The sequence below is a fragment of the Aquarana catesbeiana genome, linkage group LG07, assembly GCF_042186555.1.
Source record: "Aquarana catesbeiana isolate 2022-GZ linkage group LG07, ASM4218655v1, whole genome shotgun sequence".
Classification (NCBI taxonomy): Eukaryota; Metazoa; Chordata; class Amphibia; order Anura; family Ranidae; genus Aquarana; species Aquarana catesbeiana.
In genome coordinates this window covers 10,729,324-10,743,059 of record NC_133330.1, presented here as the reverse complement: position 1 = coordinate 10,743,059, position 13,736 = coordinate 10,729,324, and the positions used below count along the sequence as shown (strand labels likewise).

The following is a 13,736-nucleotide window of genomic DNA, read 5'->3' as shown; positions in this document are numbered from 1 at the left end:
GGTAGGTGAGTGCATGTGTCAGGTAGGTGAGTGTAATGGACAGGTAGGTGAGTGCAATGGACAGATAGGTGAGTGCAATGGTCAGGTAGGTGAGTGCAATGGACAGGTAGGCGAGTGTAATGGTCAGGTAGGTGAGTGTAATGGTCAGGTAGGTGAGTGTAATGGTCAGGTAGGTGAATGCATGTGTCAGGTAGGTGAGTGCAATGGACAGGTAGGTGAGTGCAATGGTCAGGTAGGTGAATGCATGTGTCAGGTAGGTGAGTGCATGTGTCAGGTAGGTGAGTGCAATGGACAGGTAGGTGAGTGTAATGGTCAGGCAGGTGAGTGCATGTGTCAGGTAGGTGAGTGCAATGGACAGGTAGGTGAGTGTAATGGTTAGGTAGGTGAGTGTAATGGTCAGGTAGGTGAGTGCAATGGACAGGTAGGTGAGTGCAATGGACAGGTAGGTGAGTGTAATGGTTAGGCAGGTGAGTGTAATGGTCAGGTAGGTGAGTGCATGTGTCAGGTAGGTGAGTGTAATGGACAGGTAGGTGAGTGCATGTGTCATGTAGGTGAGTGCAATGGACAGATAGGTGAGTGCAATGGTCAGGTAGGTGAGTGTAATGTTCAGGTAGGTCAGTGCATTTTGAGCGAATATGGCAGAATCGTACATTTTTGGTCCCTTAGGGCTCATTCAGAGGGATGTCAGTCCCATCCTCTGTACAGAGACGCTGGCAGGTTTAATTCTGTGTTGGCACTTTGAAAGAAATAAGTTGGTTTTGCGTTGCGATTTGGGCACTCAGGCTCAAAAAGGTTCAACATCACTGGTCTAATCCAAGGGAGAATAGTATCCAAATGTTACAGAAAAAGCAAGTAAATAGCTAGCGCCATCTAGTGTATAAAAGACATAATACCTCTAATGCACATAATAAAACATAATATAATATTAAATGTGAAAGTGAAACGTAAAAGATGATGATATTACTAATAAAAAAACCCTTAAAGGAATATAGGGACAGATATCAGAAATGTATTGGGAATCATAAATATTTGACCTACTCTAAATTTGAACACACCCTGAACTAACTTTTAGCACACTAGAGGGTGCTACATATATGTGTGAGATTATATTACCCACCTGTTTAGTGAGACCCGGAGCGAAAAATAAAAAAAAATAGTGAAGGCCCAGGCATGACAGAGTGAACAGGTATATTCCAGTTAATGGTGGTTTAGCTGGAATTGGTTAATGGGCGCACTGCGGTTAGTGGATTGTCTCCGAGCCGGTATGTCGGCTGGAGGCCGAGGAAAGTAAAAGGTACAGCAGTGCATTCTTAAACATACGATAGTTTGGGGTTCCGGCAAAGACCAACACGATTAGTGACTGATGGGTTTTTGGTTTAGCAAATTTTTTTTTTACAGTTTATGTTAATTCAAGTTGATTTGTTAATAAAGAGCCTCCTATGGCCAATTTTTACTCCACATATGATGTGGTCTACATTAAAGCGGATGTTCACACAATTTTACAATTTAGAGGCAGAGGGAGGGATGGAGGGAGAGGGAGGGAGAGGGAGGGAGAGAGGGAGGGACAGCAGGCCCAGATCCTACCCAACAATAGAAATATGTGTATTCTAGAAAGTTTAACAATCAGCAGATAAAGATACTCCAAACACCTGGTGTTAGCACTTTAATCATTCCGGCACCATGATTGTTATGGTGTCAGGATGATTGAAGCGCAATATTTCACCACAATGCAGAATCAGTGGGAGCCTTGAGTGTGTCACTTGGCACGTCGCCTGCCACCAGATGCTATCAGGTGTCCCCAGCGGAGTCCGCCCTTACATCAGGTGCAACCAACAGAGTCCGTCCTTACATCAGGTGCAACCAACAGAGTCCGTCCTTACATCAGGTGCCCCCAGCGGAGTCCGTCCTTACATCAGGTGCCCCCAGCGGAGTCCGTCCTTACATCAGGTGCCCCAAGCGGAGTCCGTCCTTACATCAGGTGCCCCAGCAGAGTCCGTCCTTAGATCACGTGCCCCCAGCGGAGTCACTCCCCACATCAGGTGTTCCCAGCGGAGTCCCTCTTCACATCAGGTGCCCCCAGCGGAGTCCCTCCTCACATCAGGTGCCCCCAGCGGAGACCGTCCTTACATCAGGTGCCCCCAGCAGAGTCACTCCCCACATCAGGTGTCCCCAGCGGAGTCCCTCTTCACATCAGGTGCCCCCAGCGGAGTCCCTCCTCACATCAGGTGCCCCCAGTTGGGTCCGTCCTTACATCAGGTGCCCCCAGCGGAGTCACTCCCCACATCAGGTGTCCGCAGCGGAGTCCCTCCTCACATCAGGTGCCCCCAGCGGAGTCCCTCCTTACATCAGGTGCCCCCAGCGGAGTCCGTCCTTACATCAGGTGCCCCCAGCGGAGTCCGTCCTTACATCAGGTGCCCCCAGTGGAGTCCGTCCTTACATCAGGTGCCCCCAGCGGAGTCCGTCCTTACATCAGGTGCCCCCAGTGGAGTCCGTCCTTACATCAGGTGCCCCCAGCGGAGTCCGTCCTTACATCAGGTGCCCCCAGCGGAGTCCGTCCTTACATCAGGTGCCCCAGCGGAGTCCGTCCTTAGATCAGGTGCCCCCAGCGGAGTCACTCCCCACATCAGGTGTCCCCAGCGGAGTCCCTCTTCACATCAGGTGCCCCCAGCGGAGTCCCTCCTCACATCAGGTGCCCCCAGCGGAGTCCGTCCTTACATCAGGTGCCCCCAGCGGAGTCCCTCCTTACATCAGGTGCCCCCAGCAGAGTCCGTCCTTACATCAGGTGCCCCCAGCGGAGTCCGTCCTTACATCAGGTGCCCCCAGCGGAGTCCGTCCTTACATCAGGTGCCCCCAGCGGAGTCCGTCCTTACATCAGGTGCCCCCAGCGGAGTCCGTATTTATATCAGGTGCCCCCAGCGGAGTCCGTCCTTACATCAGGTGCCCCCAGCGGAGTCCGTCCTTACATCAGGTGCCCCCAGCGGAGTCCCTCCTCACATCAGGTGCCCCCAGTTGGGTCCGTCCTTACATCAGGTGCCCCCAGCGGAGTCCGTCCTTACATCAGGTGCCCCCAGCGGAGTCCCTCCTCACATCAGGTGCCCCCAGTTGGGTCCGTCCTTACATCAGGTGCCCCCAGCGGAGTCACTCCCCACATCAGGTGTCCGCAGCGGAGTCCCTCCTCACATCAGGTGCCCCCAGCGGAGTCACTCCCCACATCAGGTGTCCGCAGCGGAGTCCCTCCTCACATCAGGTGCCCCCAGCGGAGTCCCTCCTTACATCAGGTGCCCCCAGCGGAGTCCCTCCTTACATCAGGTGCCCCCAGCAGAGTCCGTCCTTACATCAGGTGCCCCCAGCGGAGTCCGTCCTTACATCAGGTGCCCCCAGCGGAGTCCGTCCTTACATCAGGTGCCCCCAGCGGAGTCCGTCCTTACATCAGGTGCCCCCAGCGGAGTCCGTATTTATATCAGGTGCCCCCAGCGGAGTCCGTCCTTACATCAGGTGCTCCCAGCGGAGTCCCTCTTCACATCAGGTGCCCCCAGCGGAGTCCTGCCTTACATCAGGTGCCCCCAGCGGAGTCCCTCCTTACATCAGGTGCCCCCAGCGGAGTCCTGCCTTACATCAGGTGCCCCTAGCGGAGTCCCTCCTTACATCAGGTGCCCCCAGCGGAGTCCCTCCTTACATCAGGTGCCCCCAGTGGAGTCCCTCCTTACATCAGGTGCCCCCAGTGGAGTCCCTCCTTACATCAGCTGCCCCCAGCAGAGTCCCTCCTTACATCAGGTGCCCCCAGCGGAGTCCCTCCTTACATCTGAGTCCCCATCAGCGGAGTCCCTCCTTACATCTGAGTCCCCATCAGCGGAGTCCCTCCTTACATCTGAGTCCCCATCAGCGGAGTCCCTCCTTACATCTGTGTCCCCGTCAGCGGAGTCCCTCCTTACATCTGTGTCCCCGTCAGCGGAGTCCCTCCAAGCATCTGTGTCCCCAGCGGAGCCCCTCCTTACATCTGTGTCCCCGTCAGTGGAGCAGCAGGGTCCTACTCACACCTGTGTCCCCAGCAGCACAGCACTACTTATGTGTGAGATTATATTACCCACCTGTTTAGTGAGACCCGGAGCGAAAAATAAAAAAAATAGTGAAGGGCCAGGCATGACAGAGTCAACAGGTATATTCCAGTTAATGGTGGTTTAGCTGGAATTGGTTAATGGGCGCACTGCGGTTAGTGGGTTGTCTCCGAGCCGGTATGTCGGCTGGAGGCCGAGGAAAGTAAAAGGTACCGCAGTGCATTCTTAAACATACGATAGTTTGGGGTTCCGGCAAAGACCAACACGATTAGTGACTGATGGGTTTTTGGTTTAGCAAATTTTTTTTTTACAGTTTATGTTAATTCAAGTTGATTTGTTAATAAAGAGCCTCTTATGGCCAATTTTTACTCCACATATGATGTGGTCTACATTAAAGCGGATGTTCACACAATTTTACAATTTAGAGGGAGAGGGAGGGATGGAGGAAGAGGGAGGGATGGAGGAAGAGGGAGGGAGAGGGAGGGAGAGAGGGAGGGACAGCAGGCCCAGATCCTACCCAACAATAGAAATATGTGTATTCTAGAAAGTTTAACAATCAGCAGATAAAGATACTCCAAACACCTGGTGTTAGCACTTTAATCATCCCGGCACCATGGTTGTTATGGTGTCAGGATGATTGAAGCACAATATTTCTACTATTACATTGTAATATAAAATGAAATCATTCAACTCACCACAATGCAGAATCAGTGGGAGCCTTGAGTGTGTCACTTGGCACGTCGCCTGCCACCAGATGCTATCAGGTGTCCCCAGCGGAGTCCGTCCTTACATCAGGTGCAACCAACAGAGTCTGTCCTTACATCAGGTGCAACCAACAGAGTCTGCCCTTACATCAGGGGCAACCAACAGAGTCCGTCCTTACATCAGGTGCAACCAACAGAGTCCGTCCTTACATCAGGTGCAACCAACAGAGTCCGTCCTTACATCAGGTGCAACCAACGGAGTCCGTCCTTACATCAGGTGCCCCCAGTGGAGTCTGTCCTTACATCAGGTGCCCCCAGCGGAGTCCGTCCTTACATCAGGTGCCCCAAGCGGAGTCCGTCCTTACATCAGGTGCCCCCAGCGGAGTCCGTCCTTACATCAGGTGCCCCAAGCGGAGTCCGTCCTTACATCAGGTGCCCCAGCGGAGTCCGTCCTTACATCAGGTGCCCCAAGCGGAGTCCGTCCTTACATCAGGTGCCCCAGCGGAGTCCTTCCTTAGATGAGGTGCCCCCAGCGGAGTCACTCCCCACATCAGGTGTTCCCAGCGGAGTCCCTCTTCACATCAGGTGCCCCCAGCGGAGTACCTCCTCACATTAGGTAGGAGAGAGGTATCATCCCAATAGGCACTGTATATTTCTAGAGGTGGGCCCCCATCCCAATTTCTTGCCAAACACAAGCACCCCCTATCGGAGTGCAATTTCTCTAACGGGACTTTTTGGCGGGGTCACCTCTGATAAAGTAGAAAATAGTAGAAAATTTAGGTTTCTGTATAAAAGTATTGTAGTTTATTGGTTTAACATTTAAAAATCATTACACATGACCTAACCGTATATACAATAAAATGGATGCATATAATGGGAAGAAACAATTGTATAGGAAAAGTGACCAATTGCAATGATACAGGTAAATAAAGACCCAGTGATCATAGAAACCCAACGTTTCGAGGTATGCAAAAGGGTTGACCTCTTCTTCAGGGGTAAGGATAATTGGTCAGAGTGGGTGTTTCATCTAAAAAGGTTAACAAAAAAGCAGAGCAAACCTAAGTGAATGAATCTCTCAGATATTCACAACAGGAGGCAGTAGAGAGCATTTAGTTTGCATTACAAAGTTCAGTTCACATTTAAACAGTTGTTACATCATTGGTAAATTCTAGGCATATACAAGCAGAAAATTCATACTGACCCCTTGAAAATCATGTAAAACTTTCCCAAGGACATTTCCAGCATCCAGTGCGACTCAAACAAATTGCCGTCCGTCACGGCCACACAGGAATCACAGAACCAAGGTTCAAGAAGATAGAGAAAAGACCAAGTAGACCACAGGAGTGAAAGCCAGGGTGGGCTGAGGTTGCTTCACAAAGGATATCCCCCATAAAGAGGAACAGACACAGTCCTCCCCTTTTCCCCCTATGAGGGCTTGAAGAACAGCCTGCTTGATGGAGTATGGAAAGTGGGGGGTAATAAAATAAAAATACTTCAATGAGAATCTCAGAGAAGAGCCTAGTATAAGTACAATGTTATTCTCCAAAATAGAGGTAATATTGGGGTAAGCAGATAAAAATCACCCAGAATTGTACGTATAATATATGTCAAACACATACCTAAGAAAATGGAAGTGAGTGGAATCAGGTCACAGATCCCAATATTGAGCCCCAAGGAGATATTTAAATAAACCTCGGATTAAAGTGGGCCAAGGTACAAGAGGGTATGCTGGTTCCCTGGTTAGGTATGAGCCCGCATAGGTCTGCAGATTATAAAACATATCAGGGAAATGTTGTGAGTGAATAGATAATCAATCATCTGTATGGTTTGCAAAAATCCCAGCCAAAAATAATCCTCAGGTTTACCTGCTTGTCTTAGCTTCCTCCAAGCACGTCTGTGTGGTATAGGAAACAGCTGATAAAGTGGAGTTCCACCCACTTTTACAACTCTTCAGCATCCCTCACTAAATTGTGCACTGTAAACAAATTGGATATTTTATTATTTTTTTCCTCAGCACCTACTGTATATTTGCTGTATTCATTTTTCACTTCCTCCTCCCTGGCCGCGGCCCATCGCATCATTTCCTGTTTGCAATGCCTTCTGGGAAGGGGCGGCAACTTCCTCTGAAACTGCCATTGCTATGGCAACCTGACCTGAAACCTATTACACTGCTTGTGCTGCACTGAGCATGTGCGAGATCTGCAAGGATGAGATCCAGGAAGAAATACAGTCTGGCTTCAGATGCCCACACTTAAGATGGCCACGGCCTGCTGTAAGTTTATAAAATAACAAACTACTGCTATGAACTAACAAGACAGACCTTAGTTTACAGACTAACTTTACTAAAATACATTAAGCTTGTATATTATAGGGGTATTTTTATTTAAAAAGTATCATTTCGGCCGTAACACCACTTAAGTGCAGCGCCAGAAGGGTTCAAATGTGTGTTAGCTGTAGTGGGTGTTGGTGTCCAATCAGTAACCTGATTGGCTGAACCAAAGGTAGGGGGCGGTCTAAAGCAGGGAGGCCAAGACGTGTCTGTAAAGGACATCCCCCGGGGGGAGCGACGTACGGCGTCATCTCCACGATGCACTCCCTGGAGTGAAAACATCCACAACAGGGCAGAGATGGGCGTGTGCAGAGGCGCAGCGCTCGGCGGGGGGGCGGAGCCAGCGCGACGTGGAGAATTCCCCCATGCGTCTAGGAGTCCCGCAGCGCAGAGCTGGCGTGCCCGTTGTCATGGGAACCCATGACACAGACTGCCAGAGAGAGGGGGGGCCGGGCGCGCTCAGAAGAGAGCGCATCCCAGTCTCCCCCGGGTGTGCTGAGTGAGCTGACACACAGCCCAAGCCTGGGAGGATTGAAGAGGGAAAGAGTGAGAGTGATTGGTTGAAAAGTGAAAAGGGGGAGGGAAAAAGAGACAGCCAGATAGAAAGTGCAGGCATGAAAGAAGGAATAAGGAAAGGAAGAGAAAGAGGTGACAGTGAGTGAAAAGAAAAAAGGTGGAGGTGAGAGGGAAGAAAGGGAAAAATACTGATGGCATGCAGGAGAAGAGAGAGAGGGGGGGGGGGAAGAATCTATGTAGAGGAGGAAGAGAGAAGAGAAGGAAGAAAAGAAACAGAGAGGAAAAGGAGGGGGAGAGGAGGGAGTGAAAGTGCATGCAGTGAAATTACCAACACTTGGTGAGTTATCTGTGTAGTCGAGAGGGACAGTCCCACCGAATTGGAAAAAAGGTCCTGAAATCATAAAACAAGGTTATTACGTCATATATTTTAAACAATGTGTTGCATCAAGAGCCAAGCAGGAATACACATATTTCAAACTAGAGGTACAGTCCTAGTGGTTCTTGTGTCCTATCAGTTCTAAGGACTATGCCACAGGCCTGGGGCATATTGACAGTCCCGTATAAATACACGATTACTGTATTATGGATAAGAAGTACAAAAGGTCCGAGTAGGACAAAGGACTGCATCAGTTTGATTAAGGGGTTGATTCTATTATAAAGATTCCCATTCGGATCCTCCTGAGGAGAATCCCTCCAGGAAGGGTCTGAAGGAGGTGGTTGCGTTAAGGCCAGGTGGCATAGTCGCATTCAAGCGAAAAATCCACCTTTGTTCGGCCTGCATTAATGTTTTGTTAGTGTCACCCCCTCTTATACCAGGATGTATTCTGTCTAGGATCAGGAAGGAAATCTTCGGAGTGATTCCTTCATGTAGATCTCTCACATGTCTCCCCAAAGGGAAGCTTGGGTTGCAGGCCTGCATGGATAGAATGTATCGATAGGCACGTCGCCAGAAGGGCTGAATAGTTTTGCCCACATAAAAACAAAAACAGTTACATAGAAGTAGGTAAACTACATTGGCTGTTTGGCAATTCGCATAGTGTTTAGGGCGGTAACGTTCGCCATTTGGAAGTGTTATATTGCGCGTGGTGTTCATAAACCGGCAGTAGTTACACCCACCACAGGTAAATGTACCTGGGTATTTACACGGATCCTGGTGTCCAGAGTCATGGTATTCACTGGACACTAGGTAGTCCTTGAGAGATCTAGCTCTTTTGAATGTGAAGACCGGGTGTTTACTCACATAGGGACCTATAGTGGGGTCCATTGAGAGAAGATGCCAGTACTTGTTGGCGATTTTTTTGAAAGTTTCATGTTGGTTGCAGTATTTTGTTATAATCGAGATTGGATTTTTCTTAATGTTTTTAGAAGATGGATTGTAAAGCAGTTCTTTCCTAGGTTTCAATACTGCCCGATTATAGGCCTTTTTAAGGCAAGATTTGGAGTAACCCCGAAGTAATAATCTCTCTCAGAAGATCAGCCTCTCTCCTGAAGATTGTGTCGTCTGTGCAGTTTCTCCGTGTCCTCAAATACTGACTGAAAGGGATGGATGCAATTAGGGGTGTTGGATGAAAACTGCTGGCATGTAATATAGTATTGCCCGCTGTTGGCTTCCTGTATAAACTACTGCTAATACGCCCCCTGTCATCTTTGTAGATAGTTACATCCAAGAAGGTTATGGAAGAGTTGTCAAAGGTCATTGTAAAGCTCAAGTTGAAATTATTTTTGTTTAGACATTCTAGGAAGGGTTCGAGTTGATCCTGTGGGCCGTCCCAGACAAGGAGGACATCATCGATGAATCTGAGCCATAGGCTCACATTCATCATGAAAGGGGCCAGATCATCGGATTGGTTGATCATGCGCTCCCACTCCCCCAGGTACAGGTTGGCATACAATGGGGCACAAGAAGTCCCCATCGCTACCCCCTGCACCTGGAGGAAGTGGGAGCCATTGAAGGTGAAGTGGTTATGCTGTAGGATATAGTCCAATGAGTCCAACAGAAAATCGCCCATTTTGGGATTGAATCTAGGTGCCCCCAGCGGAGTCCATCCTTACATCAGGTGCCCCCAGCGGAGTCACTCCCCACATCAGGTGTCCCCAGCGGAGTCCCTCTTCACATCAGGTGCCCCCAGCGGAGTCCCTCCTCACATCAGGTGCCCCCAGCGGAGTCTGTCCTTACATCAGGTGCCCCAGCGGAGTCCGTCCTTACATCAGGTGCCCCCAGCGGAGTCACTCCCCACATCAGGTGTCCCCAGCGGAGTCCCTCTTCACATCAGGTGCCCCCAGCGGAGTCCCTCCTCACATCAGGTGCCCCCAGCGGAGTCCGTCCTTACATCAGGTGCCCCCAGCGGAGTCACTCCCGACATCAGGTGTCCGCAGCGGAGTCCCTCCTCACATCAGGTGCCCCCAGCGGAGTCCCTCCTTACATCAGGTGCCCCGAGCGGAGTCCATCCTGGGGGTTCTTTGCCATGAGGTGCCATGTTCCCATCCTTGCTGGATTAGCAGCAAGGATGGGAAGTGTTATCATAATGGGGGATTTTAATTATCCAGACATAGACTGGGCGGAGGGAACCGCACATTCATTTAAGGCTCGCCAGTTCCTTAATGTCTTGCAGGACAATTTTATGGGTCAGATGGTAGACGCACCAACTAGAAATAAAACATTACTAGATCTACTGATTACCAACAATACAGACCTGATAACAGATGTGGAAATACGGGGCAATTTAGGTAACAGCGATCACAGGTCAATTAGTTTCAGTATAAATCACACAAATAGGAGACATGAAGGGAACACAAAGACACTGAATTTCAAAAGAGCCAACTTCCCTAAACTACAAACCTTGCTAAAAGGCATAAATTGGGATAAAATATTAGGAACAAAGAATACAGAGGAGAGATGGGTTTGCTTTAAGAGCATATTAAATAAGGGCATTAGCCAATGTATCCCATTGGGTAATAAATTTAAAAGAGCGAACAAACATCCTGGATGGCTTAACTCCAATGTAAAAATGCATATAAAAGCAAAGGAGAAGGCCTTCAAAAAATACAAGGTTGAGGGATCATCCACAGCATTCAGAATTTATAAAGAATGCAATAAGAAATGTAAGGGTGCAATTAGGATGGCTAAGATAGAACATGAAAGACACATAGCGGAGGAGAGCAAAAAAAATCCCAAGAAATTCTTTAAGTATGTAAACAGTAAAAGGGAGGACAGACCATATTGGCCCCATAAAGAATGAGGAAGGACATCTGGTTACAAAGGATGGGGAGATGGCAGAGGTATTGAATTTATTCTTCTCCTCAGTATTCACGAGTGAATCGGGGGGCTTCAGTAACCAAAACTGCAGTGTTTATCCTCATGACACAACACAGGAAGCACCTACATGGTTAACAGAGGACGGAATTAAAATTAGACTTGAGAAACTTAACATTAATAAATCACCGGGACCAGATGGCTTGCATCCGAGGGTACTTAGGGAACTCAGTCAGGTGATTGCCAGACCATTGTTCCTAATTTTTACAGACAGTCTATTGACTGGAATGGTGCCAGCTGATTGGAGAAAAGCCAATGTAGCACCAATATTTAAAAAGGGCCCAAAAAACATCCCTGGGAATTACAGACCAGTTAGCCTAACATCAATAGTATGTAAACTCTTGGAGGGGATGATAAGGGACTATATACAAGATTTTAGTAATAAGAATGATATCATTAGCAGTAATCAGCATGGATTCATGAAGAATCGTTCTTGCCAAACCAATCTATTAACCTTCTATGAGGAGGTGAGTTGCCATCTAGATAAAGGAAGGCCCGTAGACGTGGTGTATCTGGATTTTGCAAAAGCATTTGACACAGTTCCCCATAAACGTTTACTGTACAAAATAAGGTGCGTTGGCATGGACCATAGGGTGAGTACATGGATTGAAAACTGGCTACAAGGGCGTGTTCAGAGGGTGGTGATAAATGGGGAGTACTCAGAATGGTCAGGGGTGGGTAGTGGGGTCCCCCAGGGTTCTGTGCTGGGACCAATCCTATTTAATTTGTTCATAAATGACCTGGAGGATGGGATAAACAGTTCCATCTCTGTATTTGCAGACGATACTAAGCTAAGCAGGGCAATAACTTCTCCGCAGGATGTGGAAATCTTGCAAAAAGACCTGAACAAATTAATGGGGTGGGCGACTACATGGCAAATGAGGTTCAATGTAGAAAAATGTAAAATAATGCATTTGGGTGTCAAAAATATGAATGCAATCTATACACTGGGGGGAGAACCTCTGGGGGAATCTAGGATGGAAAAGGACTTGGGGGTCCTAGTGGATGATAGGCTCAGCAACGGCATGCAATGCCAAGCTGCTGCTAATAAAGCAAACAGAATATTGGCATGCATTAAAAGGGGGATCAACTGCAGAGATAAAACGATAATTCTCCCGCTCTACAAGACTCTGGTCCGCCCGCACCTGGAGTATGCTGTCCAGTTCTGGGCACCAGTCCTCAGGAGGGACGTACTGGAAATGGAGCGAGTACAAAGAAGGGCAACAAAGCTAATAAAGGGTCTGGAGGATCTTAGTTATGAGGAAAGGTTGCGAGCACTGAACTTATTCTCTCTGGAGAAGAGACGCTTGAGAGGGGATATGATTTCAATTTACAAATACTGTACTGGTGACCCCACAATAGGGATAAAACTTTTTCGCAGAAGAGAGTTTAATAAGACTCGTGGCCACTCATTGCAATTAGAGGAAAAGAGGTTTAACCTTAAACTACGTAGAGGGTTCTTTACTGTAAGAGCGGCAAGGATGTGGAATTCCCTTCCACAGGCGGTGGTCTCAGCGGGGAGCATTGATAGCTTCAAGAAACTATTAGATAATCACCTGAATGACCGCAATATACAGGGATATGTAATGTAATACTGACACATAATCACACACATAGGTTGGACTTGATGGACTTGTGTCTTTTTTCAACCTCACCTACTATGTAACTATGTAACTATGTAGAACTTCCAGTGACCAGTATGAGAGAGTGAGAGCGATAACACCAAATTTAACACACCTGCTCCCCATTCACACCTGAGACCTTGTAAACACTAACGAGTCACATGACACCGGGGAGGGAAAATGGCTAATTGGGCCCAATTTGGACATTTTCACTTAGGGGTGTACTGAGTTTTGTTGCCAGCGGTTAAGATAACAATGGTTGTGTGTTGAGTTATTTTGAGGTGACAGCAAATTTACACTGTTATACAAGCTGTACACTCACTACTTTACATTGTAGCAAAGTGTCATTTCTTCAGTGTTGTCACATGAAAAGATAGAAGTAAAGATTTACAAAAATGTGAGGGGTGTACTTACTTTTGTCAGATACTGTATATAAAGTATAAGGAATATGCCATTCTTATCTTTGACATACAGCCATCTATTTTGTCTCTTGTTTTATTAACTGTCTTGTTAGAAGTAATAGACATGAAGTTAGTTGCAGTCACTCCTTAGAACTTTGATCTGATAGCCAAAGCAAATGAACATTGATCAGCTTAATCAAGATTTATTAAGGCTTTGAATAGAATTATTTACTATATTAGATAGACATAGAACATAGATAAGATATCATTCATGCAAGTAAGAATGAAGTCACGGAAAGTCCTATTAGAAGACATTTGTGATCTGCTGGGGATGTCTGAGCTCCCTCCCCTCCCCCACACGAAGGATCCGACAAAGTGCTGCGACCCACGGAAATCCCAAATCCCAGTAACTACAACCATGAGATGTCTCTTCTGTCTATATACAATGTGTATTAATCATCCCCCTCCCCCCCTCTATTATACAGGGCATACTGATCATCCCCCCTCTCTACGCAGCCTATTACATTAGGGTGTGCACCCCAAAGCTCAAACACACACGTCTTTCTCTGCAGCTTCAGCTGCACTGGGCAGTGAATGAATGGGAAGTGCTCTGTGCTGAGCGGGTTCCTCTTCATTCACAAAGTTTACTATGCTTCAATTATGAATGAACACAGTGAGCGAGTGTGTTAATTTTAGAAAAGGAAGGGGCCGGTAAATTACATATTGACTAGCACCTTCCTTCACTCTCCATCTTGAAATATCCCCCAGAGTAGCCGAGGGGAGAGGAGGGAAAGCG

At 47.8% G+C, this 13,736-nt stretch overlaps 1 protein-coding gene across 2 annotated transcripts in view; it reads left to right on the top strand.

Moving 5' to 3' along the window:
- Positions 1-13,736, top strand: part of LOC141102663 (galectin-1-like) — a 50,383-nt gene that overhangs the window by 21,188 nt on the left and 15,459 nt on the right. The window contains exon 1 of one of the 2 annotated variants that reach the window (XM_073591574.1): positions 6,885-7,031. The exons of the other annotated variant lie outside the window; for it this stretch is intronic. Coding sequence (XP_073447675.1) covers positions 6,948-7,031 — 84 coding nt within the window. The 5' untranslated portion in view covers positions 6,885-6,947. Of the gene's footprint in view, positions 1-6,884; positions 7,032-13,736 lie in introns of those variants that run through there. 2 annotated transcript variants of the gene reach the window in all.